Genomic DNA, 27,788 nt, shown 5'->3' on the forward strand with positions numbered 1-27,788 from the left:
CTTAGAAAAATCTTTACTCCTTCTTAAAAGTTACAAAAATTAAACAAAAGAAAAAGAGAGATTAACTCCAAAAAATCAAAAAATCCTTCAAAAGGAGATCATTATAATAAAAAGAAAGGAGTTAAAAAAAGAAAAGGGAAGAAGAAAAAAATAATTAAATAGAAAAAATCCATTCCATTTTTTTAAAAGTACAAAAAGCAAAACAAAGAAGTTAAACAAAAATAATAATGCTTCTAAAATCCAAACCCAACATCAAAATCAAATCCACATTCCGTTCCAATCATTAAAAAAAAGGAAAAGGATAAAAAAAACACCAAAAAGCCTGCCGATCGCCATTCTACCTTCCCAAAGAGAAAAAAAAAAACCGAAAGGCTTACCGATCGCCATTTTACTTTCCCTTTCAACAAAAGGAAAAAAAATAAAAAGAGGGAATATAAAAGTAAAAGTAAATCTTTAAACTTAAAATCCAAATAAAATCAAAGAAAGCAAAAGCTAAATCCTCTACTCAGCTCTGTCCGCCTCTAAAAAAAACTCACCAGATCACTTTAATCGCGGAGGTGGTTGCAGCGGCTTGTTTTGTCCCTGGGGACAAAAGCAGCTGGGAAGCGGAGACAGTCTGAATTCCGTGGGAGCACTCCTCTCACCCCCCGAAAAAGCCTTGGGGGTGCATGAGAGTGGCTCTACCACAATTCAGACAACCCTCTTCCCCCCCCCTTTTGCCCGGGAGGGGGATTTTGAACCGCTGAACAGCTGATGGCCGCTGTTCATAGCGATTCAAACACTTACTCAGGAGGACGGCTACAAAGTAGCCGCCATCGCGCGCGCAGATCCACCGGAAGTCAGGGATTCTCTTTGTTTTTGATGCTGCACAAAAATGAAAGCAATCAAGAATATGCAATAAACTTAGAATTACTTATTCTAGTTCACGGAATTCTCTCAGTTTCCCAGTTATTTCAAATGGCTAAAAGCTAATATTATTACAAAAACAGGATGATTTTGAATTTGACTTAAAGTGCTAACACACTTTTTAAAATTTTTCCTGATAGGCACCCATTCCATATCAATTTTCTCTTTAATGTTTCAAATTTTTGTGGAAGCTTTTACTTGTTAACCCAACAATGTGGGTGGGATTACAGAATTACATGTAACCTATAGTTAGCCCATCAAAATGCACTACTCCAGTTCATAGGTATTTGTCTAGCAACTGTTCACCAACCATTTTTGAATTACAGATTTCTTTGTTAAGGAAAGTTAAGGAAATCACAATTACTTGATCTGGTCTGGATACTCCAATACACAAAAATGCTGAGGCCCTTAAAAAGAGTGCAGTGAGGAGCAACAAAGATAATAAGGGGTCTGGAAGCTAAATTGTACGATGAATGGCTAGGGAACTAGGCATGTTGAGCCTAATGAAGAGAGACAAGGAGCTTGATTTCTTCTCCATAGCACCTTAGGGCAGGAGAAAAAGCAATGGGTCATTTTTTTAAAACACATTTTATTAGTTTTTTAATTTCTTAAGAGAAAGTACTCAAGACTCACCATGGTGTTTGGGTGGTCAAACATTCAAAAGTAAAGAACAATACATTTCGCTATCCCCTCTCTATTTCCCTCGAATAACATAATACATTTAAAATATTCCATTCCTATTTTAAATTTCTATAACTGCTAGACCTGTTTTATAACTTTATCAGTTTCATAGTTTAGCTTTAAAACAACAAATTATCAATTCTAATTCTTAATCTCTCACATCCCTCATTTTATCACCAACCTCATTTGTTTCTTCTTCCACAACACAGTAAATATCCTAACAGCAATCAAGTATTAATCAACCCTATACATATGAGTTTTAATATGGAGAAAAGCAAAGTTTTACATTTAGGCAAGAAAAAATCAAAGATATAAGTACAGATTAGGTGAGACCTGGCTCAAAAACAGTAACTGTGAGAGGAACCTTGGAGTCCTAGTGGATGATCACTTGACTATGAGCCAGCAGTGTGCAGCAGCTGCCAAAAAAGCTAATACAATCCTGGGTTGTATAAACAGAGGCATAGAATCAGGATCATGCAAAGTATTAATACCGCTTTATAAAACCTTAGTAAGACTACACCTGGAATACTGCAGCCAATTTTGGTCACCATACTGCAAAAAAGACCTTGGAAAAAGTTCAGAGAAGAGCAACTAAAATGATCAAAGGCCTGGAGACTAAAACATATGAAGAATGGTTGTGGGACTTGGGTTTGGCTAGTCTAAAGAAAAGAAGAAATAGGGGAGACATGATAGTAGTATTCCATTATTTGAGGAGCTGCCAGAAAGAAGAGGGCATCAAACTATTCTCCAAAGAACCAGAGGGCAGGACAAGAAACAATGGTTGAAAACTAATCAGAGAGAAGCAACCTGGAATTAAGGAGAAACTTCCTGACAGTGAGGACAATTAACCAGTGGAACAGCTTGCCTTCAGAAATCATGGGTGCTCCATCACTGGAGATTTTAAAGAAGAGACTAGACAGTCACTTGTCTGAAATGGTATAGGTTCTCCTGCTCGAGCAGGGGGCTGGACTAAAAGACCTCCAAGGTCCCTTCCAGATTCTATTCTATTCTGTTCTATTCTATTCTATTCTATTCTATTCTATTCTATTCTATTCTATTCTATTCTATTCTATTCTATTCTATTCTTTCCAACATGGAAATATTATAAATAGCGTATAATTAAATTTGTAATGTGCTTTACATGTTTAAAATATTAAAAATGATAAATTGTAGCAAATAGTTTTAACATGAGACTTGGTTGAAATATATTGCCTACTAGAAATATATTCCACACAGACAAAAATATTGTTTTGATGACCTCTAGTGGAAGAAACATGAATATATTTTATATTGTTCATGTTCATCCCTAATGAAACAAGTAGAAGATCATCTGAAGTGAGTATGAAAATCCATTCGAATTTACACTTTATTATATGGCTGATTGCTCAGCACACACGAGGAGCTATTTATAGAGAGGATCAATCTCAAGTGATTAACTAAGTTTATTTTTAACAAGCTTAGATCTCACACCATATGAAAGGAAACACATAAAAAGAGGCAGAATTTGTTTTAATGGACAATGGTGGTTAATTATAGTTATAGCTATTGTTCTTTATCTTCTGTTTGGAAGTATCTTTTGAAGCCAGGTTGCAATTTACTAAACCTTCAGTTGATGCCTTCATCTGTTTTTCAATCTGACAAGTATAGACAATATAGACAATAATGGTGATTTCCATTACAAAGTGCTATGAAGGACTCACATAGTAAACAACAAAAACCCAGCATTACTTCAAAGACTAAAATGTTCTCCTACATGAAAAGATTCTCATTGGCAAATAGGTCTTTCATCAACAAAGAAATTTCTAGATTTTGTGTTTCCTAATTTGTGAAATAAATTAGAAAAAAGGGGAAAAACCGATATCCTGGAATACATATAAATTATTCAGTTTTAATTTATAAACTAAGAGGCATGATCAAATCCTAAAAGTTGTTGCAGGCACTCAGCTATCCAAAGTTACATGATAGTAATACGGGCTGCATATAAATTTAATAAATAATAATAACCAAAGATGCAACAATTGTTGATAAGACAGACAAAAAAGATATGGATGTGGTAGTACCTAGACACAGCATAAGAGAAAGAACTGGAGAAAAATCACAAAATAAAAAGACCTGCAAACAGAAGTAGAACAACTGTGACAAAAGAAAGCAAAGATACTATCTGAAGTGAGTATAAAAATCCACTTGAATTTACACTTCATTATATGGAGTCTAATTGCTTAGCACACATGAGCAGCTATTTATAGGGAGGATCAATCTCAAGTGATAACTAAGTTGATCTTTCCCTTATTTTAACAAGCTTAGATCTCACACCATGTGAAAGGAAACACATGAGAATAGAGAGAATTTGTCCTGGTGCAAATCCAAAACAATTGGAATACTACTTGAACACCATCAACATTGACAAAATCATTATCAGTCAATTGCAAAAGGCAGCAATTATTTGGAACTGCTTACATTCTATGATGATACCTTTAACACAATCAAACAATAAAGTCTGCCTATCCCAGGTCCTTGGGAATGACTTGGTAGGTGGCTAAAAATGCCAAATCCAATCTAAACATCTGGCTGACCGTGCAACAAACCACACTCATATTCTCTGTAGCCTGGATTTTGATTCTTGCAATATATTTCATGAGCAAATGTGTTTACTGTTTTTGGTTGTACTGTACTGTTCTTGTTTTCTTACAGCAGTTTGTGGCTGAATGGATTGTGCTGAATGCATTTACAAAAGACAGCTCTATACTGTTTAGCTATCTGGAGATGCCACTATTACATTCCAACAAATCCTATGTATATACCTGCACCTCTCGGGACTACACCTAATTACAGTGAACATTTTAAAAATAATATACTTTTGTCATTATTTGCTGTAAGGAAAATCAATATAACCAGGTTAGAAACTGGGAGACTAAAAGTTCTAGTCCTGCCTTAAGTACCAAGAAAGCTGAGTATAATTGTACAGTCAGTCCCTCTGAACGCTAGGAAGAAGACAAGGACAAGTCACTTCTGAAATCTTGGCAAGAAAACTGCAGGGACTAGTCCAGGCAGCCACCAAGAGTCAACAATGACTCAAAAGTACCAAACAACACCAACACCCAACCATCAGCTGTAATAGGCATATGACATTGGTTTGGTGAGTATAGTATGAAATATATCAGGGTTTGCTTACGAAGGGTTTGTCTTCTCACTGGAAATATATTGCTCATTGAGTTATATGCTTGCTTATCCTGAGTACGTGTAGCTACATCTTCCCTCATCTATCATTTGGTTGACTGTACAGTAACTACTCAATGAACGTTTGGGGTTCTATGACATCTTCTAAGAATTTTTCCGTTGAAAAATTCAAAGTTGCATATGTGTCCTCTCTTTATTGCCATTTATTTGTTGTAGCTTGAATACCTCAAATACTTTCCAGTTATCTTAAAACAGGGGTCTTCAAACTTGGCCCTTTTATGACTTGTGGACTTCAACTCCCAGAATTCCTCAGCCAGCGTGCCTGGCTGAGGAATTCTGGGAGTTGAAATCCACAAGTCATAAAAGGGCCAAGTTTGAAGACTCCTGCCTTAAGCCTTGATAATAAAGGAATAATACTGATAATATTTGACTTACAACTATTTGTTTAACGACTGTTCGAAGTTACAACCACATTGAAAAAAGCAACTTAGGATCAAGTGTTTATGAAAAAAACTCTTATGACTGTTGCAGTATCCCCATGGTCATATGATCAATATTTGGGTGCTTAGCAACTGCCATGTATCTATACAGTTGCAACATCTCAGGTTTATGTAATTACTATTTGCATCACCCCAGCCAACTTCTGAAAAACAAAGTCAATAGGGGAAGTCAGATTCACTTAATGACTGCATAATTCACTTAACAACTGGAGTGATTCACTTAACAGCTGAGTCAAGAAAGGTCATAAAATTGGGAAGAATTCACTTAACAATTGATTTGCTTAGCAATGGAAACTCTGGTCTCAATTATAGTTATAAATCGAGGACTACCTATAATGATAACTTCATTTTTTTCATTCAGTGCAACATTAGCCCTTCAACAATGACTTTCATTTTCTGTTTTTCTCTGCAGTACAGAAAGGGGGGAAAAAATTAAATTGCATTTGAGTATGAATACTGATTTTAAGAAAAAAATATTACAGGTCCCATTGTTGTGATGGAAAAAATATTTCATCCGGAAAGTTGCAAAAAATGTTTACTGAGGATAGAAGTTATAGATGAGCCTTTCCTTTGAATCACTCTTTAAAAAATAATAGAAAATGTGACCATGTGGAAAAATAGAATTAAAATTCTTTGTATCAAAAGTTTCTCATTTGTCTATAGAAGTTCTCATTCATCCCGGCCATGATTGTCCCAAAGGTGCTTTTATTTAGAGGCAACTGGAGTTTGTTTTTTTTTTCTTTAAGATGGTTTCACTTCACATCCAAGAAGCTTCTTCAGTTCTTACTATGTGACAGGACACAGATTATTAGCACCAAGGTACTTTCAACAACCATCAGACTGTTGACCGGATGTTTGCAGAGAGTATAAATCCCTTCCATGCCCCACAAGTTAGTTAAAACTGAAGAAGCTTCTTGGATGAGAAGTGAAACATCTTAAAGAAAAACCAGAAAGTACAGTTGCCTTTAAAATAAAACCATCTTTGAAGCTTCTCATTTGCTTTGGGTTTTCCTCACTTGCCTACTGATTTTAGTACTTCTGCCATTCACCAGAAGATTATTACTATAAATTCCACTGCAGATGACACCGAATGGATCTGGAATTATAATCTCTCATGCTTAAACATTAAACTAAACGAAGCCTAGTATTTTTGACAGGAGCACTGGAGGGATGTTTATGTCAAAAAGTCAAGGAGTGGTGTGATCAAATCCCCATCTCTTTTTATATGCATTGTGCATGTGATGTGTGAAAAGCCACAGAGCTTCAATCACACAATCGTGGCCCTCATCTTGACTTTTTTTCACATTTATAGACAACCCCACCTTGTGATTTCCACTATCCTCAAAGCTAGCAGAGTGCATGTACTGAAATTTAGATTAGTTAAAAAAGCAACACATAAAGCCATGATCAACATTCACAGTATTACCACCCCAGAAATTTAATGCTTAAATATTACTGGTGGGATGACGCATTGTACTGAGGCAGTCTGGTTTTGCTTGGTGCAACGTAATCAACCACTGGGGCTTATACCTTTATAGTTATGGCTAAACCCAAACAATTGTGTGTTGTTCAGGAAATAATGCTACTTATATTAACTTCACAATGTTTTATTTATTAATTAAATTTATTTTAAGGCAATGCTACATTCTCTTGTATTTTCTGCAGGACAGCTGAATCTAAAATCATTATATACACCCACATCCTACTGTTGCCTGTGCAAAACGTATTTGTAACAGATTTAAATTTTTACAGAAATAATCCCCTTTGGAGCTGGCTGTAAGCATCCCCATTTTCTTCTCAGATGTTGGGGGTTCTCCTCCCTCTTTCTTGCCAGCGTAGCAACCTTTATTGAAAAAGGGGGGAAAAAGAAGCCAGACGAACAGTCATTGGATTTGCCTTAAAATGATGGCTCTTTCCCTCATTTCTGTCATGCTCAGGATGGTTAAAAAAATATAATATAATATAAAAATGATGGTCCTGTGCAAGGACGGTACCCTGTGTGCTCGTTTGGCTTGTTTGTGTAGGCCCTGCAAGTACTTCACCTCCTAAAACATACACAAACAAACCGGGGGGAGGAGTAAAAGAGAGCGGAGGGGGGGGGCGGTTGTAAAATACTCATTGTGGAGAAACAGCTTAGAACGACTAGCTCCAGAGCTTCGGCTGAGCTCCGCGTTCCTCCTCTTCGGTTCTCAGCTTTTAAAGTGAAAACAATACGTCTGGGGGGAAAAAAAATCCCTCCCTTTCGCGCCGCTGATAGGCTCCGCCAGAATAGCAACAGGCCGGGTCACCGAAAAGGGCAAAGCCTGCGGCAGCGGAAAAAAAAGTTACTCGCGGATCGCCTTAGTAACTTTCAGATTTTATCCTGCTGCCATGAGAAGAGCGGTGAGACTCAACGCCGATTTGGAGCGCCTGGGGAAGGCGGCCGCCTTGTAAAGGCGTTGAGTCTCGAAGGGCCCCTGGGCTTTCTCAGGCTCCAGCCATGTTACTCGGGCAGAACAAGGAGGACCTCAGTCCGAAAAGCCAGAGCGAGACAGAAGAGGGTACCGCAGACAGAAGCTTTCACAAGCCTCCAGCTCAAACAGGTAAAACAGCCGAATCCCGATTGCGGGCATGCCTGCAGACTTGAGAGACGCAGCTAATGCACGTTTGTAACTTTCCAGGTCAAGAAACAGAACCACACGAGAGGCAAAATGCATATTAAGAAACAAAATAGCTCGGAACTTTTCCAATCGTTTTTTCACTCAGCTTTCTCATTCCTCTTCTTTCTTTACGGCGGTATTGGAAATAACACTGCCAGCATGTACATAGAGATCCTTTTGGCGCGTCAGAAACCAAAGGAGGCAAACGAGAAGAATTCTGCTTGTTCTATTTTAGCCTGTGAGCAATTCTGTGTGATGTATAAAGCTAAGCCACTGGAGGGGGGGGTATGTGCCTAGTCTTGATTCCTAGCGACTGCCTGGAAATCCCTGCAGTTTTCTTGGTAATGTTTTAGAAGTGATTTACTATTGCCTCCTTTCCAGGGTTGAAGGAAAGTCACTGGCTGAAGATCACCAGCTGGTTTTGGAGGCAGCACTAGAACTCAGGTCCCTCAAGTTTCTAGCCTGAAGTCTTAATCACTACTTATATCAACTGACTCTCATTTAAGCAATAGTAACTAAGTTTTAATACTGTTTTTCCTGGTCCAAGTAAGTCTCCATCTGCTAAGCACTTTGATCTTACCCTTGAACAATGAATGGCCTTTGCATCGTTTTGCGTGTGAGGTGCAGATTGTTTATCTTGCACTTAGTTTATTTCCTGCTTTAATTGGATAGACAAGGTGCCTGAACTTATTGTGAGATATAACCTAGAGTGACTGTTGTACACCATGAAAACAACATCTGCCCGCTTGAAGCTTCAATTCATCATGTGAACATGGTTGTCTTTCTAAGTGTTTGCTGATGATTTTGGCTCTGATTTCAGAGCACAGCAAGACTGGCATTATCTATGTTTTTAAAAACCCTTAAGACCGCAATGTCATTATTGTTTCATTTGGTTTATGCCTACTGGGTCTTTTGCAGATTTCCAAAAGTAACACAAAAGAGCTACATGTGGTAATATATTCATTCACAATGTGCTGATCCTGAGGATTTAACTTTCACATGACAGCTGAGATACTTGGAATGGCTTTGTGCAGATGACTGTTTTCAGTACATATACAAATGCATTGATGAAGCACTTCTGTTCTAGCCAGTGAATTCATAAAATGCTCTCTAAAAAGCCGACAGCAAGGAAAGTGGGAGGTTGGAAGAGAGCTTGTGTTAGTATGATAAGGACTAATGGGTATGATTGATTAACCTTGAACACTTGCTGGATTAGTTAATTAAGTAAAGAACACGGGCAAGATCAGCTGGCTCCCTTAAGTAAGCAAAGAGCTTAGAATTTCATAGAAAATGGCGCAGGAGTTTAACAAAAGAAGCTAGTAGACAGGTAGTCCTCAACACGACAATTGAACCCAAAATTTCTATTGTTAAGCAAGACAGTTAAGTGAATTTTGCCCCGTTTTACAGCTCTTCTTGCCACAGTTGTTAAGTGAATCACTACAGTTAATTTAGTGGACACTGTTGTTAAATAAATCTGGCTTCCCCATTGACTTTGCTTGGCAGAAGGTCACAAAAGATGATCACATGACCCCAGAACACTGCAACCATCTTAAAAATGAGGCAGTTGCTAAGTGTCTGAATTTTGATCATGTGACCATGGAGATGCCGCAACAGTCGTAAATGTGAAAAAACGGTCATGTCACTTTTTTCAATGCCATTGTGACTTTGAACAGTCACTGAATGAATGGTTGTAAGTCGAGGACTAATTGTAATTAGCAAAAAGAAAAAAAAACCCTTGGAGTAGGGATCCCTACCTGAAAAGGTCTCATGTTTCCATTGACTGCATCTCTTAACATCTTTTAACCTGACTTCCCATCTCACTGCAATCTCTGAAGCTACCAAGCTCACTTTCCTAGCAAGCAGCAGTGTTTTTGATGGGACCCATGTCAGTCCTTTGCTTTGTTCCATAACAGCAGTCTGCTAATGGCAGGGAATGGTACCCATATATCGAATGGGTCAGGTTTGTTGTGGCTTATGGTATTCTTTTGTTAGACTAGTGTTTCTCAAGCAGCCTGACAGCCAGTTTGGTCTAGTGCAGGGGTCTTCATACTTGGCCCTTTTATGACTTGTGGACTTCAACTCCCAGAATTCTCCAGCCAGTGTTCCTGGCTGAGGAATTCTGGAAGTTGAAGTCCACAAGTCATAAAAGGGCCGAGTTTGAAGGCTCCTGGTCTAGTGGTTAAGGAGACTGTGAGTTCTAGACCTGCCTTAGGCATAAAAGCTGGCTGGATGACTTTTGGCCAGTCACACCCTCTCAATTGATCTCACCACTGCAGGTTGTTGTGGGAAAAATAGGTAGAGAAATAGGTATATTAGTTGCCTTGAGTTATTTGTAAAAGTAATAAAGGTGAGAAGTAAAGTAAAGCAAACCTTGGCGATCCTAAGCTGTGTGGACTTCAACTCCCAGAATTCCACAGCCAGCATGTTGTTGCTAAGGTTGAGAAACTGTATTAGACAACTGGCAGATATCCGTTGCTCTCATTTAAAGAGACACCACACTACAGTATCTATCAGTGCAATGGATACTGACCCTTTTGAAGTTGAGGGCCTCAGCATCTATCCAAGAATTCTCAGATGGTAGGTATGGGCAGAGGTCAAAATTCCTTTGTTGATAATGGTCTGAATGTGGTTTAGATTTAGATTATTCAGTACCTTATATCCAATTATATATAAAATACTAGGTTTCCTCCCCCAAAAACCATTGATAATGTAATATAATGATGCTGTGATAATGGCTTGTTTTGTAATGCAACAATTAATTGATTAGATTTTGGGTTATTTCAAAGGCTTATTGTCCCATGACCATATATAGTTACAGAAAGAAGCACTATAGATGTTAATTTTGCAAGTAGTTGCATACACACATACACACAAAAGTGAGTAGTATGTAAAATTCCTTTAAATTTGCTGCATCTACTATAAAGAACACTATTATGTTGTTGCTCGTAATTTATATTAGGAAAGAATGCATAGAAAGCATTTAAAATGTAATCAGATCAGGCTTGTTTAGACTTCTCATTAACGTCCTATATTTTGATTAACAGAATGTCAAGATTTGTAGATCTTTAAAATGAAATGTTGGATTGGATTGGATTGCATTATATACATCATTTATTCCTAATACTTTTTTTGTGCTGTTTTCTACTCCCTTCTCGTTCACTTTGCTCTATTTCTGTTCTCTTCTTTTTGGATCATTAATTCAAATCAATGAGTCCAAATATATCCTACCTGTATATCTGATAAATCTGTCAATACTGCCTGCCTGAGACTGCTAATATTAGATGGATGTGAGAAGACATCATGTACCCAGTATATTATTGATATAAAGGTGCTACTCAGGTTCGCAAGTTAGAAGTTAGATTTCCTTTATTTGTTTATCATATTTAAGAACCACTCAGCTCTGTTGCAGAGGGACTCTGGGTGGTGTCAGTAAAATATTAAAAGCATGAAATGGTATATAAAATTTAAAAGAGACAAGGAATGTTAAAAGTCAGGGAGCACTTTCAGGAAGCTAACCAGGACCATGACTGCAGGTTCCTCTGCACACCCGAAGAAAAAAACAGAGCCATGTTTTTAGGCCTTTACGGAAGGTCAAGAGGGCGGGGGCCTGCCTCACTCCTGGGGTGAGACTGCTCCACAGGGCAGGGGCAGCGGCAGGGAAGGCTCTGTTCCTTGACCCCATCAGTTGGAATTCTTTGGTTGAGAAGGTCTGTAACATACTTTCCCTGCTTGACTGGGTGGGTCGGGCTGATGTAACGGGATGAAGATGGTTCCATAGATAACCCTGCCACGTACCATGTAGGGCTTTAAGAGTCATAACCAAGACCTTGAATTGGACCTGGAAGCAGACTAGCAGCAGAGGGGTTATATATACCATTCCTTGGGCACTCAAGACTGCCTGCAGCCCCATTTTTTAACCAGTTGAAGCTTCTGGATACTTTTCATGGTAGCCGTATAGTTTTCTTCTTTGGAAAGCCATCTGTGCAATGTAGTGAACAGGAGTAGATAGGAAAGAAAGAGAAAAAAATAGCTGCCAGAGTTTATTGAGTTGTCCCTCTTCATTGGGACGATGGAACAGCAATGGGGCTTGGGTGGAGCAAAGGCATTCTAGCCTCACTGGGAAACAAAACAAGTTGTTATTTTAGGAACATGATGTCCATCAATCTGAATTCATTGGCAGTAATGCAGCTGGGTAATTTAAGGCTGACTTCTCTACAGCCCCGTCTTTCTTCAAATGTTAAATGCATTTCTTCATTATGAAGTATACAAGAAATGCTTCTTCTCAGTGTCATTCCTGTAGCGGAGAAGATGCTGGACAAGACACTAAAAAGATCCAGTCTTCGGTCAGCCTTGAAAGCTCATTGACTGGCTAGTCAGTCTTTCTTAGCCCAACCAACCTCACCGGGTTATGGGGGAAAACTGAATGTCCAGGAAAGGCTTTTCACACTTTGGTCTCTAAAGTGCATATTTTCAGAAAGCTATGCAGTAAGTATGCGTGTGTTGGGGAAGGCTGAGTTCTAAATGTAAAAAATGTAAATCTAAATGTAAAATCCAAGCTATTGCAAGTCAGCATGGGCAACTAAACATGCTTATACAAGAGCAAAGGCAAGTGTCTTTGTTTTAAATTTATTGCTTAGATGTTAGTAAACTTCTAATAATAGAAATAAAAGAAGCAGGCATTAATCTTGTAATAAATCACAAGGCTTCATATAATTCTAAGAAGATGATGCTGTTTTTCATCAAGAATTTGCTTGGAAAGGAAAGGAAAGGGGATGGCTCAGATCCTTTATAACTCAGCTGTCCTAAAAAAGGGTGACAAGCAGTTCATGTAATGTTAATTGGTATGCTGCTTAGAGTCATTGTTGAATTGGGAAGAAATTTAAATGATAAATAAATAATTTTCTTTGTACTTTATTAATTTCTAAGTGCTTAATTCTGTAGGACCCGATGTACTGTCATTCTCAATGGGTGAGGAGAGTCTTCTGGAATTGGCAGCTTTAATGCATTTAATGAAATAAATAAATTGCATAATGTGCAGATTTTAATAAAGTCACATGTATGGGAAACTGGAACCATGCTAGATTACGTTTTCTTACTTGCATAATAGCATTTTAGACATCATCCCCTCCACTTTCTTCTCCCGCGTCTTTCCAAATGTTTGTCATTTGCCTATAATTCCCACTCCTAAATGTTGGAACCACTTGCAGAATAGCGTACTGTGTGTCCTAATCCGGATGCTATTTATTGTTTCTTTTTTAGGCTACTTTGAAATATAAATTTAATTTTCTGTTCTTGATTACTTTGACTGAAATATTTGCTAGTTGTCCATCGTTAATTTTTTATTTACCTGACTCTCTCCCTCCCCCTCAAAAAATAAAGTCTCTGGTGATCGCCATTTTCTCCATTAATTATTTACAGTGTCATTAGATTGAGCAAGCAACTACAATTTATCACCCTGTTTCCTTATTGCTGGCCTTTCTCATCCCTGGAGCATGATTCACCTAGGCCAATCATATGCTTTCCCATCTGTGATGAAATAGTTGGCAAAAGCAAGCAAAGAGATGAGAAAAGAGAATCCAGACAATACATTGCTACACCAGCAACTTTTTCTAACGCCATAGAACTTTTTAGAACTTTTAATAGAACTTCTATTTCTTTTTTTCTTTCTGGCCTTTTTCAGCAAATTCAGGGTCTGTTTTTTCTGGAGTGTTGATCCATTGGTTGCAACAAAAATTGACTAACCAGCTTGTCACCCGAGCATGATGTCATGGGCTGAGAGAGAGGGACTGGCCCAAAGTCACCCTGCTGGCTTTCCTGCCTAAGATGGGGTCTAGGTTTGTAGCCTGGGGCCTTAAGCTCTAGATCACGGGTGTCAAACTCGCTGCGTCACCTAACGCATTGCGATGTATCGTGAGTTTTTTTGCATTGCCGGAACTGGGAGGGGGTGCGGCATCGGCATGATGCAACTGGCCTGTGGGCCGGCAGTTTGACACTCCTGCTCCAGATCAAAAGAGAGCTTTGTTGCTAATAGAACTTCTAATGCCATAGATCATTACTACACCAGCAACTTTTCAAATATCATAGGTCTGCTAAGCACCATCTATGAAAAAAGGTTCGTGCAGTGATGTTGGCAGTTTTGGGTGTTTCCAAATATGGTAATTAAAACCCCCAAGAACTGTGCTAGCTTCCAGTGAGTTTCTGAGTACAATTAAAGGTGTTGTCATCACTTGTATAGCCCTTCATGGCACAGGGTCATGTTATTTGCTGGACCATCAGCCTCCGTCTGTCTTTGGTTTACCTAGTTCTTGTCTTTATTTGACTGGAAAGTGGGATGATTTTTAGCTATTGGGCATGTGTTATACCATTTTTGTAAACTATTTTTTAATCACTATGATTCACTGTGGTGACATGAGCAGTATACAGCTTATTTAATAAATAAATAATCCATTTTAAAATACTGTCAAAAGGTGAATAGTTCAATTCATAGCTGATAAAGTATACAATTATAACAGGTAGTATAAGAAATAAAAGAGTAATTTGTTTTTAGTGTAATAGATATACACTGAAAAAGGGTTCTCAATATTAAGTCAACAAATACGTTTTTTTAATTACTGTTCATGTTTATGTATTATTAGTATTTTTATGATTAACAAAAGTAAACAAAGTGAAATGTAGCAGGAGATAATTTAAAAAGGCCAAGTGAAAAGAAATCTAAAGGAATTAAACATTAGAATAGATTTGGGAAACAACGTATAACACATTTTAGGCAGAATGCACTCAGTAGTGTATGGAAAAGTAATCAACCTTTCTTCTGCTAACTGTTTTCAGCCATTATTATTGTACTTGTGTCTCTCCCTCCTCTTAATGATGAATACGGTGACCTGTAACTGTTCCTGGGCCCATTGTTTAACAACAGTGCAATTAATGGAACACACATTCTAAACCAGGGCTTTTCAACCTTTTCACCCATTGTACCACTTTTAGGATATGGCAATATCCGAGTACCACCAGTTGCATAGCAAGGTGTCAAAAACTTGATGACCCCCCCCCCAAAAAAGGAAAAAAGTGATAAAGTACAGGTAGTCCTCGACTTACAACAGTTTGCTTAGTGACTGTTCGAAGTTACAATGGCACTGAAAAAAGTGCCCCCGAAGCCACAGCCAAGCAAGACACCTGCCTGCCCACCCGGCGGTGCTCTTCCTCCTGTCCGAGGTTTTCATTGTTGTGAGCATTTCTGTTGAGGATTGGCAGCGGGGGTGGGGTGGGGGGGATGTTTGGTTTTTATTCCCTCCGTCTGCTGGGTGGTTGCAGCAGGTTTTGGTCACTTCACATGACCCTGGGACACTGTGACTGTCATAAATATGAATCAGTTGCCAAGCATCTGAATGTAAATCACAAGATCCTGGAGATGCTGCAACGTTCCAGCTGATCGGCGCTTCTTCTGGGCTCAGCAGAAGCTCCAGGATCAGTGCTGCTTTCCAGCTGATTGGTGCTTCTTCAGGGCTCAGCAGAAGCACCAGGATCAGCACCAAGCTCCAGCTGGAGCCTGGTGCTGATCCTGGCGCTTCTGCTGAGCCCTGAAGCCCTGCAGCTCCAGCCATTTCTCACTCAGGCTTGTGCGGAGCTGCCACTGGTTCAGCTCATTCCCTTCCCCCACTATCACTTTTCTAGGATGGTCACGTACCACCTGCCAGGTGCCAATGTACCACAGGTGGTAAACGTACCACTGGTTGAAAAGCCTTGTTCTAACCTTTAGAAAGACCAGCTTAAAGTGGATATTAAAATGTGTCTCAACCTATGTCCAATGAGTACAGTTAAATAGCATTTTATTTTTTTTATTCAGTTTTACCTTTAAAATCAGAAATTAAAGTAACTTCTAATATTCAAAGTAATGTGGACAATCAGCAAACGTAGGAAAACATTTTTTTAAAATCATAAAGAGTACAGCTTCAGGCCATATGGTTAAGCAGGTGCATAAGACTTACAAAACAGTCTGGTTAAGCTAAATTTTACACACACAGAGAGAGAGAAAGAGAGAGAGAGAGAGAGAGAGAAACAAAATTAAATTAAATTGCAAGATTTGGCACATTCTTGGTTAAGTAGAATATGGAAAATCATCTGCAATCTCTCATTTGGATAGTTTTTTATGCCAATGTATCTCTATACCTCTCCTATGAGGTCTTTTCTGGGATGTGTTATGATTTGTTAGAAAAACACAATCCAGTGTAAATAAATGGTACTAGAGTTATTATCTGAACAGTTTCACATCGCATACATTCCTTCAATGGGAACTTCATATTAATTCATGTTGCAGTTTAGCAGTTTTAATATAATTAACTTAGATCCTTTCCTAAATCTTAAATCTAAAGGATGAAAAAAGCGAGTGGAAAATTATTTAAAAATAAGAAACGTAAAACAAAACAATTACTTTCATAATAAAATGGTATCTTGAAATTAGTTCCATTTCTCAGGTTTCCAGTTGTCCATTATTCTGGCATCCCAAACAGTCCCATGTTTTGGCAAAAAAATAATAATTGTGGAGATCAAAAATGTTTTGTTGTGAATATTCCCTCTACGTGCACCATTTCAACCATAACCAATATATTCTATCAAGGACTTTTTGTTTATGACCAAGAATCTTGGGTAGGACTCCACTCATCTGCAGACCCAGCTTCCAGTCTGGGTCCAGAAAACTCTGCCACAGCTTGACCATGACTAACTATTTCCTTAGCTCATTTCTTAATTCTCTGGGCTCATACAGCAACATGCTGATTTTTGAAATAAGAAAGGTTAATCTATTTAAAACTCTTTTTATAGAATTCTCCATTGTAACTGCTAGAGCAGGGGTAGGCAATCTTGGTTCTTTTATGACTCGTGGACTTCAACTCCCAGAATTCCTGAGCCAGCCATTCTGGGAGTTGAAGTCCACGAGTCATAAAAGAGCCAAGGTTGCCTACCCCTGTACTAGAGCATCTTAGAAAAAGTATGGTTTCTAAGATATATTTACTGCTGCTACAAAACTAAATGGATTTTTCTCATATCCTTTAATTCCAGGTTGTGGAATGTTCACTCTCCTGTCTTCTGTCATTGCTGCCATCAGTGGATTTTTGATGGGTTATGAGCTTGCAGTTATCTCTGGAGCTCTTCTTCAGCTAACCAGCATCCTAACACTTTCGTGCCGACAACAAGAAATAATTGTAAGCACAGTTCTTGTTGGTGCCTTGTTAGCTTCAGTAACTGGTGGAATCCTGATAGACAAATATGGGAGGCGATTTACCATTATGTTGTCATCTGCTTTACTAGTTGTGGGCAGTCTGATTCTGATCATTTTTGCCTCCTTTGAACTACTTATAGTGGGACGGATTGTGATAGGGGTTTCCGTTTCCCTTTCTTCAACTGCAACCTGTGTGTATATCGCAGAGATTGCCCCGCAGCACAGAAGAGGCTTGCTTGTGTCTTTAAATGAACTCATGATTGTTACGGGCATTTTCTGTGCCTACATTTCTAATTATGCCTTTGCTAATGTATCCCAGGGTTGGAAGTACATGTTCGGCCTTGTTATCCCACTGGGGGTTTTACAAATAGTTGCTTTATATTTTCTTCTGCCCAGTCCTCGTTTTTTGGTTATGAAAGGTTTCGATGAAGCTGCTAGTAAAGTACTTGGAAAACTCAGGGCAACTTCGGACACTACTGAAGAACTCACCATGATCAAATCTTCCTTGAAAGATGAACACCAATATCATTTTCTGGATTTGTTCCATTCCAAAGACAACATGAGAACACGGATCATGATAGGGATTGCTCTCGTTTTTTTTGTACAAATAACTGGACAACCCAACATCTTGTTTTACACATCCACTGTTTTGAAATCAGTTGGATTCCAGAGCAATGCAGCAGCTACTCTGGCCTCAACCGGGGTTGGAGTGGTTAAAGTGATCAGTACGATACCAGCCATTCTTTTTGTGGACCATGTAGGAAGCAAGACATTTCTCTGCATTGGCTCATCCCTCATGTCGGTGTCATTGATCACCTTAGGATTAGTGATGCATAATATACATGTGAATGTCACCACTATCTGTAAAAACCAGTCTTTGGAAGAGATCCTGTTTCAGGGAGCAGGAGCCGTGACCTTCACCAATGAAACTTTTAAGGAACATTTTGCTAGCACGACTTTACCTGTTAGAAGTTCACGATGGAAAGGTGAAACTGCTGACCCAGAGTATCAGAACGGGACAACGTTGCCAGGAGACAAACCGTTTGCCAGAATTCATTCAGAATCCCAGGTTGCAGTTGAACCTGCAAAGGTGCAACCCTTTCTGAAATGGCTCTCTTTGGCTAGCTTGCTGGTTTATGTGGCAGCTTTCTCCATAGGACTTGGACCAAGTAAGTGTTACATATATTGCTTTGTATATTGTTCTCTCATATTTTGGTGTAGTGTTAAGATGCTTGGATTGATACTACTGAATAGGAAAGTTTTACAACAAAAATTGTAAAGCAAAAGCTTTGTTGACATGCCAAGACAATATGATGTGCCACATCTTCTAGGACAGTGGTTCTCAACCTGTGATCCACAGACATCTGGGGAGCCGGAATGACACAGAGGGTCTGCGAAGGCTTGAAGAAATATTATGTTTTAAGTCTTTGAATTAAGTCTTGGTAGTCTGTTGCCACAAAAGATATTTAAAGGGGGGTCTGTGGTGAAGAAAAGGTTGAGAACCACTGTTCTAGGAAATAGATTTGTTTGAAAGCAGTTGGATCCCCCAGATCAGTCTTTCCCAGCTTTGCAGTCACACATCTTAAGAGTTGCCAAAGTTGGGAAACACTGACCCAGGTGAAAGATAAATGTAATTTGGCCCTCAGAAAGGGTCTGTGACAGCTTGCCATGGCCAACTGATTCATGGCCATGGCGAGTTGGCCACAATGAGTTGGCTGTGGCAAGTTGTCCTATTCCCTTCAGAAGCTTCTGTCTATCTCACTAGTGAAAAATATTTCTAAGTTAGAGGATACATTTTATGGTTTAAGGATATGTTTTGGGTGGTTACCATAGATCAGTTCAGAGAATGGTTGCCATTATGAACATGGCCAGTCACAAAACATCCATTTATTTAAAAAGAGGCTGGTGATATCATGTGCCATTATTTCTTCTAGCTCCTGGAAGATGTGTACCATTGCTTTTTCTCAGGATAAGAAAATGGATAAGCTTCTAATCAAAGATTGGGCTGCAGCCATTTACTTTTTATTGGCTTAGGGATAGGCTATGTTGTGCCAAAGGCATTTTTGAAATAAAGACATTAAATTAATTGATGCTATGCTTTGTATAGCATCATTATATTTCTAATTGAAAACATCTTAACCAAAATAAATAGAATCTAGATAGGACAGGGAATGGCTGACTTCAAGGAAGATTTCCTCGGGAATATTAATACTTCAGGGCATGTTGCTATCTCCTAATCAAACCTACACCTCCTACCTTTGCATCACTGTGAACACAAAGTGAAATAATACTGGTGGCTGGTACCCACATCATAGTAAGTCATTATGTGATCTGTTTGAAAATAATATGACACTAAGATATTGTGGTTTGTAATTTATGGTTTATGATTCAGGTTTACAGTATGTGTGACGCCAACTAGATTTTTAAAAAGACATTAATTGGTTTGTAATAGAAAGGTCTTTTTGCCTTGTAAAAACCATGATAAACAAAGGGGCGGCTGATCAGCGTTGTTCTTGTTTGTGTTACGCGGAAAGTAATAAAAGAAATAAAGAGGGTTTTAAAAATCGGTTTTACATTCTTAAGTGTGATTAAATTCAATTCAGCAACTCCTTTTTGCTTTCTATTTTAGCCTAGGTTATTCTAAATTATTAGCAGCTAACGAATTCAGGCATCAGTACTCTCAAAAATGAAGAATTTTCTTTTCTTCATATTTGTTAGTAATTTTTTTGGGCACTGTGGCTCACATCTCCTAAAATCTCAAGAAACCTTTTTTCTTCATTATCTTTTGACTCCCTTTTCCGAGCATCAAGTGGGAATGAAAACTTTAAAATGTCTGTCTCATTAGCATCTTTAGCAAATTAGATGTAATGAATAGTATGGTAGCTTGACTATCCAACATTGATTAAACCCTTCTTTTCACTTTTTACATAAATTCTACTTTGAGAAATGTCTGAATCACAATTATTAATACTTCTGTTGATGTGAAAGAACCGGTCTGCATCTCCAAGGAAGGCTCTGAAAACCAAACAAAACAGGCTTTTACCCTGTTCTGAATAATAGATGTGAAAAGATACTAACGTAAATTTTGTTGCTTTATATGTTGTGTTTGTAGGATTACTTAATTCAAATGCTCAGTGACAATGAATCAAAGCCACAGACTAGAATGGGGCCCGTTATATTCCAGTTTCTGTTCTATAATTACCTCATTCCAAACTAAAGTCATACTTGAATTTCTAGAGACCTGGACTCAGTGGTGGGATTCAAATATGTGAACAACCGGTTCTCTGTGTGGATGCCGCTTCCGAAAGTCCATTCTGGGCCTGGGCCAGAACTCAACAAAAAATTAGCTACCGGTTCTGCCAAACTGGTGCAAACCGGCTGAATCTCACCACTGCCTGGACTGTGTTAAGACTAATATATGGGCCTCTCGCTTTTTCATATCCCCTCTTTCTGCACAGAGCAGAGCAAGGAGGAGAAGCCCCCAAAGTGAGGAAACAGTATGGGAGCAACAATGATTTGAACTGGTTTTGCTTCCTTTTTAAGACTGAGATTTAGAAATTACCTCATTTAGGAGCTTAAGTTTAAAGGTAGCTAATTTTGAAATGTTACTGTTCCTCAATAAAGGAAAATAAGACAATGATTTCTAAAACGTCTGGAGTACTACTTCAACACCATTGGCACTGACAAAATCATTAATTGCAGAAGGCAGCTTTACTTGGAACAGCTTGTTTCCTAATTTTAATATTAATAAACAACAACATCTACCTATCTTGGTCCTTGGGAAGGATGGTAGGTGGAAGAAAATGTCAGATTCAGTCTAAATAGCTGGCTGACTATGTGACCAACCATAATTTTTCAACTTGTATGGCCATCCATCTCATCTAAGTGAATTTGGGTGGCTCAGAACAGGTAAAAACAATGGAAATGGGGAGGAGGGTAGTCGTTATTTAGATTGCAACTAAGCAACCAAGCATAATGGTGGCAATGTTTAACATCTAAAATAAAATTAAATGGGTGTCCCAGATACATGTTTAGAAAAGAATTATTCTCCCTGATCAACAAATATACCTAATGCAGTTGAGTCAATGGAGATGATAAATCAGAAGACTTTCATTTGGTCTCCATGCCTACTTGGGAAGTCCTTCAAGGTCATAGAGAGGCACCTTTTATATAAGTCAGCTTAGATTAGTTTCAAGGCACAAAAATCAGGTGGTTGTTTAAGACTTGGAACAAAAAAAACATTGTTTACTAGAGACTCGGATATAAGCTGCTTTATTTTTATATTTTAATCACAGTATCCAAGCCTTTCCTGCTTGGATAACCTGCTGTGGGGTTTTTTAAAAAAATGTAGCTGGATCATTTATGTGACTTTAAAAAACTAACTCCTAAAATAAATGTTCCAGTTTTATTATCTGTGGGTCTCCTCACTCTGCTGCTTCTAGAATCTCTGCTATACTTTAATGGAACTATGAATTATAAGATCAGGGTAGAAAAGTGTGAAACTTGACTAGCTAACTGATTTTATTTTATTGCAGTGTCGTGGTTGGTGTTAAGTGAAATATTTCCTGGAGGGATCAGAGGAAGAGCAATTGCTTTCACATCAAGCATCAACTGGGGGGTTAATCTCCTCATTTCATCAACATTTTTGACTATAACAAGTAAGTCTGCTGTGGCTGGGGAATTAGCATAATCAGCCTTTTTCTCTGCTTGGTATAATCCTTTAAAAAGGCAAAAATACGATGAATTGTAGCAACTTTGAGCAGAATTCCAGGAATCTGGGAAAGTCCAAAGAGTTGTGGATGCTTCATTGTTGGAGGTTTTAACCATTTGTCTGAGATAGTAGGAGGATTCCTGTCCTAGACAGGGAGTTGGAGTAGAGTTCTTCTGTAGCCAGAAGGATATGTTTAATATTATATGACAAAAATCACTCTTAGAATAAAAGTAAAGTAAAAGAGAGAAAATAGTCATTACCCCCATTTCCAAGGTAATTTGCAGTGTTACTTGCAGCATGTTTTCAAAACAAAGAATTGGCTTTCACTGGACCAATCCAGGACCTATCTTAGTCATTGGGGTATTGGATAGAGAGCCCAGTGCTGTTTTGCACACAGGTGTTTGTAAAGATGGCAACTATTAATGGACGACTTAAGGCTTGTCTACCAACCGGGAAGCTTCTATCATCTTAACAAGAATGGCTTTGTCATTTTAGAAATATATCTTAGGCCAGGGGTAGGCAACCTTGGCCCTTTTATGACTTGTGGACTTCAACTCCCAGAATTCCTCAGCCAGGCAGGCTGGCTCAGGAATTCTGGGAGTTGAAGTCCACCAGTCATAAAAGAGCTAAGGTTGCCTACTCTTGTCCTAGGCCCTTTTTACAATCAGAGCATCCAACAAATGTTTTATGTGATCACTGGACCCACAACTGGGTTCTTCAGCAGGCTTTGGAGGCAGGAATGATGTGAGCTCTGCTTCCTACTATAATCTAGCCATTAGTGAATGTAAAACTTTATGTATCCCTGTGGCTGTTTTGTACGATCTTGTTGCTTGTATAGTTTTAGATTTGTTTTTATAAATCGGAATGTAAGTTATCTAGTGTCATTTTTGACAGGAGTGCCATATAAATCCTGTGAATCAGTTGATCAGTCAGCCAAAAAGATATTTTGAAAAAATTATCAAAACAGCCTTTTCAGTGCATTAGGGCCAGTTCCTCAAATTATATTTCTAGCACAAAAGTATTTACAAACTCAAGAGTTCAGCTGCTCAAATATGCAGGCTCATTAAAAAACAGGGAACAGGTAGAACTTGCTTACTAATTGCCTCATGCAGCCACCATTGAAAGTTACAACAGGACTGAAAATATAATTTTGCAACCATGGCCCAAGGAAATGTCTTACTTGTTTTAGAAAAGGTAATATTTTCAACCGATCAGAAAATAAAGCAATGCGTTCTTTGATACAGATTTATGACATTTTATAACAATAGAGCAGTGCTTTTAAATATTTCATAATATCCTTTCTAGTATCTGCTATAACGTTTTGTTTTGTAAGCTAGTAATTTCTATATGTTGAAAATAAAACATACAGAATGTTTGCTGAGTGTTTTTCACTGTCGAATTGGTTTTGTTGTTGCTGTTATTCTATGTACTAATACTTGTACATTATAGCAAATCTTGGGTAAACTCAGATTATTTTTCTAAGAATTTATGCCCCTAAAGTATCTGAGTCAAACAATATTTGTTCTTTTTAGACCTGCTTGGCTTACCCTGGATATGTTTCATTTATGCGCTGATGAGCCTAGCTTCATTAGCTTTTGTCATTATCTGTATACCAGAGACAAAAGGATGTTCTTTAGAGCAAATATCCATGGATCTGGCCAAACAGTAAGTACAAAGCAATATGCACATATATTGTATTTGTTTACATACAAGTGTATTACAGGTAGTGCTTGACTTACGTCCACAGTTGACCCCCAAATTTCATTTAAATGAATTTACTCCATTTGACAACCTTTCTTGCCACAGTTGTTAAGTGAATCACTGTAGTAGTTAAATTAGTCAAAGTGTTGCTAAGTGGATCTGGCTTCCCCATTGTCTTTGCTTGTCGGAAGGTCACCAAAGGGGATCACGTTATTCCAGGACACTGCAACCGTCGTAAATATAATTGCCAAGCGTCTGCATTTTGATCATGGGGATGCTTACAATGGTCGTATGTGCAAAAAAAGTCACTTTTCTCAGTGCCGTTGTAACTTTGAACGGTCACTAAATGAAACGTTGCATGTCGAGGACTACCTGTACTATAATTAAAGATTCTGGCGAAAAAGTCATAACACATCTCTCTGGATTTATAACACTTAAAAGTTCCAGATGGTGATGGACGTAGGCTTGAACGTCATAGTTTTATGCTTTGGTGATTCTCTGAAATGGAGAACATCTGACGTCTAGTGGACAAGCGGTAACATATTTTACAGTAATAGAAAATAATGTCAGACTAAGAGTGAATGAAATTGCCAGCTACCCCCACAAGTTATGCAAGCATGTCATCTCTGCCCCAAATTCCAAACCTGGGAATTCTCCGTTGTGGCCCTAACTTTTCTGTCCACCTTTGGCCTTTTCAAACAATTTGAGAGAAGGTGCCATTCAAATAGGCCTCTTTGAAAACCTCTTTTGAAACTGGACAATGTCTTAACAGCAGCGCTGATGCAAAGATGTTATTATTATTAAAGTATACTGTAGCTGGTATGTTTGATTGATTGTTTTTAACTTTGCAGTGTTAATATTTATAAAAAATTATAATTTTTATAATTTCGTTCAACTGGGCAGGTTATATTGTGGAGGCAATGTATTTGGACTCCTGAGATAGCATAGCTCACTTTGTCGGCAAGAAGCCTCTTTCAACACTTTCAGAAAGCTTCTGCACACCTAATCTTGAGTTTGAAGATTATGTGTACAGAAACCTTGATTGGACATGTCAGAAAAGACACTTAGATCAGCATGTCACAGAACAATGCGGTAGCTTTAATTTGAACTGGGAAACTAGGGAAATAACTGTTGCAGTGGTGGCAATAGCCCTGCTTTAAGCAAGAAATATAAGCACTGAACTTCAAGAATTTGATGCCCTTCATCAGCCTATGTACACAGTGTCGTGGGAGTGTATCCCTTGCAAAAACTTACATACAAATTCTTCAAGAGTTTAAAAGGAGTAGAGAGTAGACGGTTTTATGGTAGTCAAGCAAAGCACATGAATAAGCATATTAGCTGTTTTAGAATTTACTTGCATAGATAAAAAATTTTTTTTAGAACTTCTCTTTAAAATCTTAAATGTATCATGAAGTATTCTGTACAAAGATGGAGCTGGCTAGATATTTGGGAAATTAAAATACCCAATATCTAGAGTGTACCACCTTGAGGAAAGCTGTTACGTATACCGTATATCAATATTCTTTTGAAAATGAATTGCATGTGATGATTATCATGACAGAAATATTCTAATCCCAACTGCTACCCAACATTTTTGGACTAATGCACACTTCTGGAATTTCGAAAGCCTATTTGCACATTTACAAAATAGTTGGACACACCCACCATGGCCCATATATCAGAAAGCAAGCAAAACTGTAGCCACCCATCATTTTATTTTCTAGGAATCTTTCTGGGATATATGTGGGGTTCGGAAACATTAATAGAAATAAAAGTATTGCTGGAAATTGATTCCTGATGCTTTGCTCCATTCTAATTCCTATTCATTTTTTTTTAAATATAGAAGAGTCTTAAATAAAATCAAGGACCGAGAGTTTGGTAATAGGTAAAAGTACATTTTTCCTTCCAAGTTGGGACCCAGGATCTCAAGGCAAAGCTTTCCAAACTGGGGGTTGCAAGTGGGCTTTGTGTATGTCCACTCCCACTCTGGCTGGACCAGGACATACATGGGAGTTCAGTGCTGGGCTCCCCTTCTTTGTGCTCATACCAGCAGCTCTCGCAAGACCTGAACCAGCTGTTGACCACTGCTCAAGGCAACCTGGCAGAGTCTTCATCCCTCTCCTCTTCCAGGGATGGCTTTTCCTGGATTTGATGCTGGACCCTGGTAGTGAATGTGCATATTCACTTCAGGAAACCTGGGCATTTGAACCTCTTGCAGAAAAACAGTTTTGCAATGGGGAGCCAGTTTGATCTCCCCCAGGGAAAAGCTGCTTTGGAACAGAGGGAAGGTAAGATAGTAAAGGAGTGTCACACAAATTCATTAAGTATTTTGCAGGGTCATGGTGCCCCAAAGTTTGAGGATCTGTGTGTGTTTAAGAACCTTACGTTAAAGATTGTGCTGAAAGGTTTCCTCTTTTTCAGAAAGCACGGCAAGAATCCTTTTTGTTGGATGGGCCAGCAGCAGGACCAGTTGATTGGCTCAACTATAGAACTTTCTAATAAAGATGCCAACGAACAGTTCTTCTAGGCCAAAACAGAGGCAGATGGCTGAGTCACTACGACCAGAACTAGCTTTCCTAAAGGACGAGATGGTAGAATTCATAGAAATCCTGCCGCTACATCTGAACGCTTAGTGTCTTACTCTAAATTAGCTTTCTCCTGATTTTATTTTAGAGGACTTTTTTGGTCAGTCAACGTTATAAAATAATGAAATTTGCACATTTTTAAACACAGAGCTGTAATGATATTTCTATGGAACATAATATAGTCGATAATACAAAATGAGAAATTTGTGCCAACTTATCTTTTAGAGAGTAAAATATTGGGGTCGTGCTCAGCACCCTTGTGCAACTGTACTTGTGCTTTTTAGGCCTCCCGGTATTAGCCAAGCTATTTAAAAGGAAGGACGCTGACTATTGCTTTGTGCTAAGTCGTGAACACACAAACTGTATTACAGGTAGTGCTCAGATTATATCCAGTTGCTCAGCAACCATTCAAAGTTAGGATGGCACCGAACGAAGGGGACTTACGACTGATCCTTGAAGTTGCGGCTGTTGCAGCATCGCCGTGGTCTCACGTGACCATGATTTGGAGCACTTGGCAACCAGCTTGCAGTTAAATCAGTTGCAGCATCCTGCAGTCACATGATTGCCATTGGTAACTTTTTCTGCCTGCTTCCTACAAGCAAAGTCAATGGGGAAGCTGGCAGGGAAAATCACAAGTTGCTCTCACAGCCGTGCTCTGCAGCACCTGCCCGTGGTATCTGCCTAGCCCAGGGTTAGGCAACCTCGGCTCTTTTATGACTCATGGACTTCAACTCCCAGAATAGCTTACTCAGGAATTCTGGGAGTTGAAGTCCATGAGTCATAAAAGAGCCAAGGTTGCCTAACCCTGGCCTAGCCTCCTGTGCCTTATAGAGCCTGCCCATGACATCCACCTGCCAGTGCTCAATAGTGTATGCCTATGGCACCTATCCGCCTGTAGCTGCTACCTGCTGGCCTGCTTGCCTCTCCTGTTCCCGTGTTGTAATCATGCGAGATCCTTGTTTAATGACCTGTGTCATTCTGTTGAAGTCCACAAGCAGTTGGGACTGTGGGGATTGCCATTACTTAGCCATGCAGTCACGTGACTTCACTTTGACCACATTACTAATGACAAGAAATGCCATTACCCAACTGAGTTATCATGCCTGCTTCACAATCTATAATGGCTGCCTAGGAGAATCTACCCTAAGGTCATTAAATCTGGGCAAACGGCAAGATCTGGATGTAGGAAGCTATGGTTAAATTTGAATCTAGTATTGAATTGTGGCTTAGAGTTACTTGCACAAGCTTATATTGAAAGCTACCCTTTCTTCCTGGAGCTGGAAAAATCTGATTTGTGGTTTAAATTAAACATTTTCTTTTATGTTTCAAGTGGTATTGACCTTAAGTTATGATCTTTTTTTTAAAAGCAAACCAGTAATCAAAACCCAGATGGCTTAAATCATGTTTTGTTCTGATTTGTCTATTGTAGAACTCAAAAGATTGCAGCCCAGGGCAACCAAAATGAGCAATTCCCCTTAGAGCAACCTTGCTGGCTGAGGAATTCTGGGAGTTGAAGTCCACAAGTCTTAAAGTTGACAAGGTTGAGGACCCCTGCCTTAGAGAAAGTGGAAACTTCTTATTGTACCTTAGAATAAAGACAAGTAAGGATAAAAGTCATGGTGGATGTTTAGAAAATGTTTGCCTGAACTATGGTATTCGAAATCGAGGTCATCC

General features: G+C 38.7%; 1 protein-coding gene across 2 annotated transcripts; it reads left to right on the forward strand.

Annotated features, from left to right (window-relative positions):
• Positions 1-7,397: 7,397 nt before the first annotated feature.
• Positions 7,398-26,846, forward strand: SLC2A12 (solute carrier family 2 member 12). 2 transcript variants are annotated; one of them, XM_039323681.1, is made up of 5 exons: positions 7,398-7,846; positions 16,958-18,286; positions 21,653-21,775; positions 23,361-23,493; positions 25,951-26,846. In XM_039323681.1, the coding sequence occupies exons 1-5, from the start codon at positions 7,744-7,746 to the stop codon at positions 26,054-26,056; spliced, it is 1,794 nt and encodes a 597-aa protein (XP_039179615.1). In that variant the 5' UTR covers positions 7,398-7,743; the 3' UTR covers positions 26,057-26,846. The 2 variants fall into 2 exon arrangements, with proteins under 2 accessions (XP_039179615.1, XP_039179606.1); XM_039323672.1 differs by lacking the exon at positions 7,398-7,846 and adding an exon at positions 7,938-8,141.
• The last annotated feature ends 942 nt before the right edge of the window (positions 26,847-27,788 follow it).

Source organism: Crotalus tigris, unplaced genomic scaffold, assembly GCF_016545835.1.
Source record: "Crotalus tigris isolate CLP2741 ecotype Arizona unplaced genomic scaffold, ASM1654583v1 scf7180000017611.44802233496:7321179, whole genome shotgun sequence".
NCBI classification, from domain to species: Eukaryota; Metazoa; Chordata; class Lepidosauria; order Squamata; family Viperidae; genus Crotalus; species Crotalus tigris.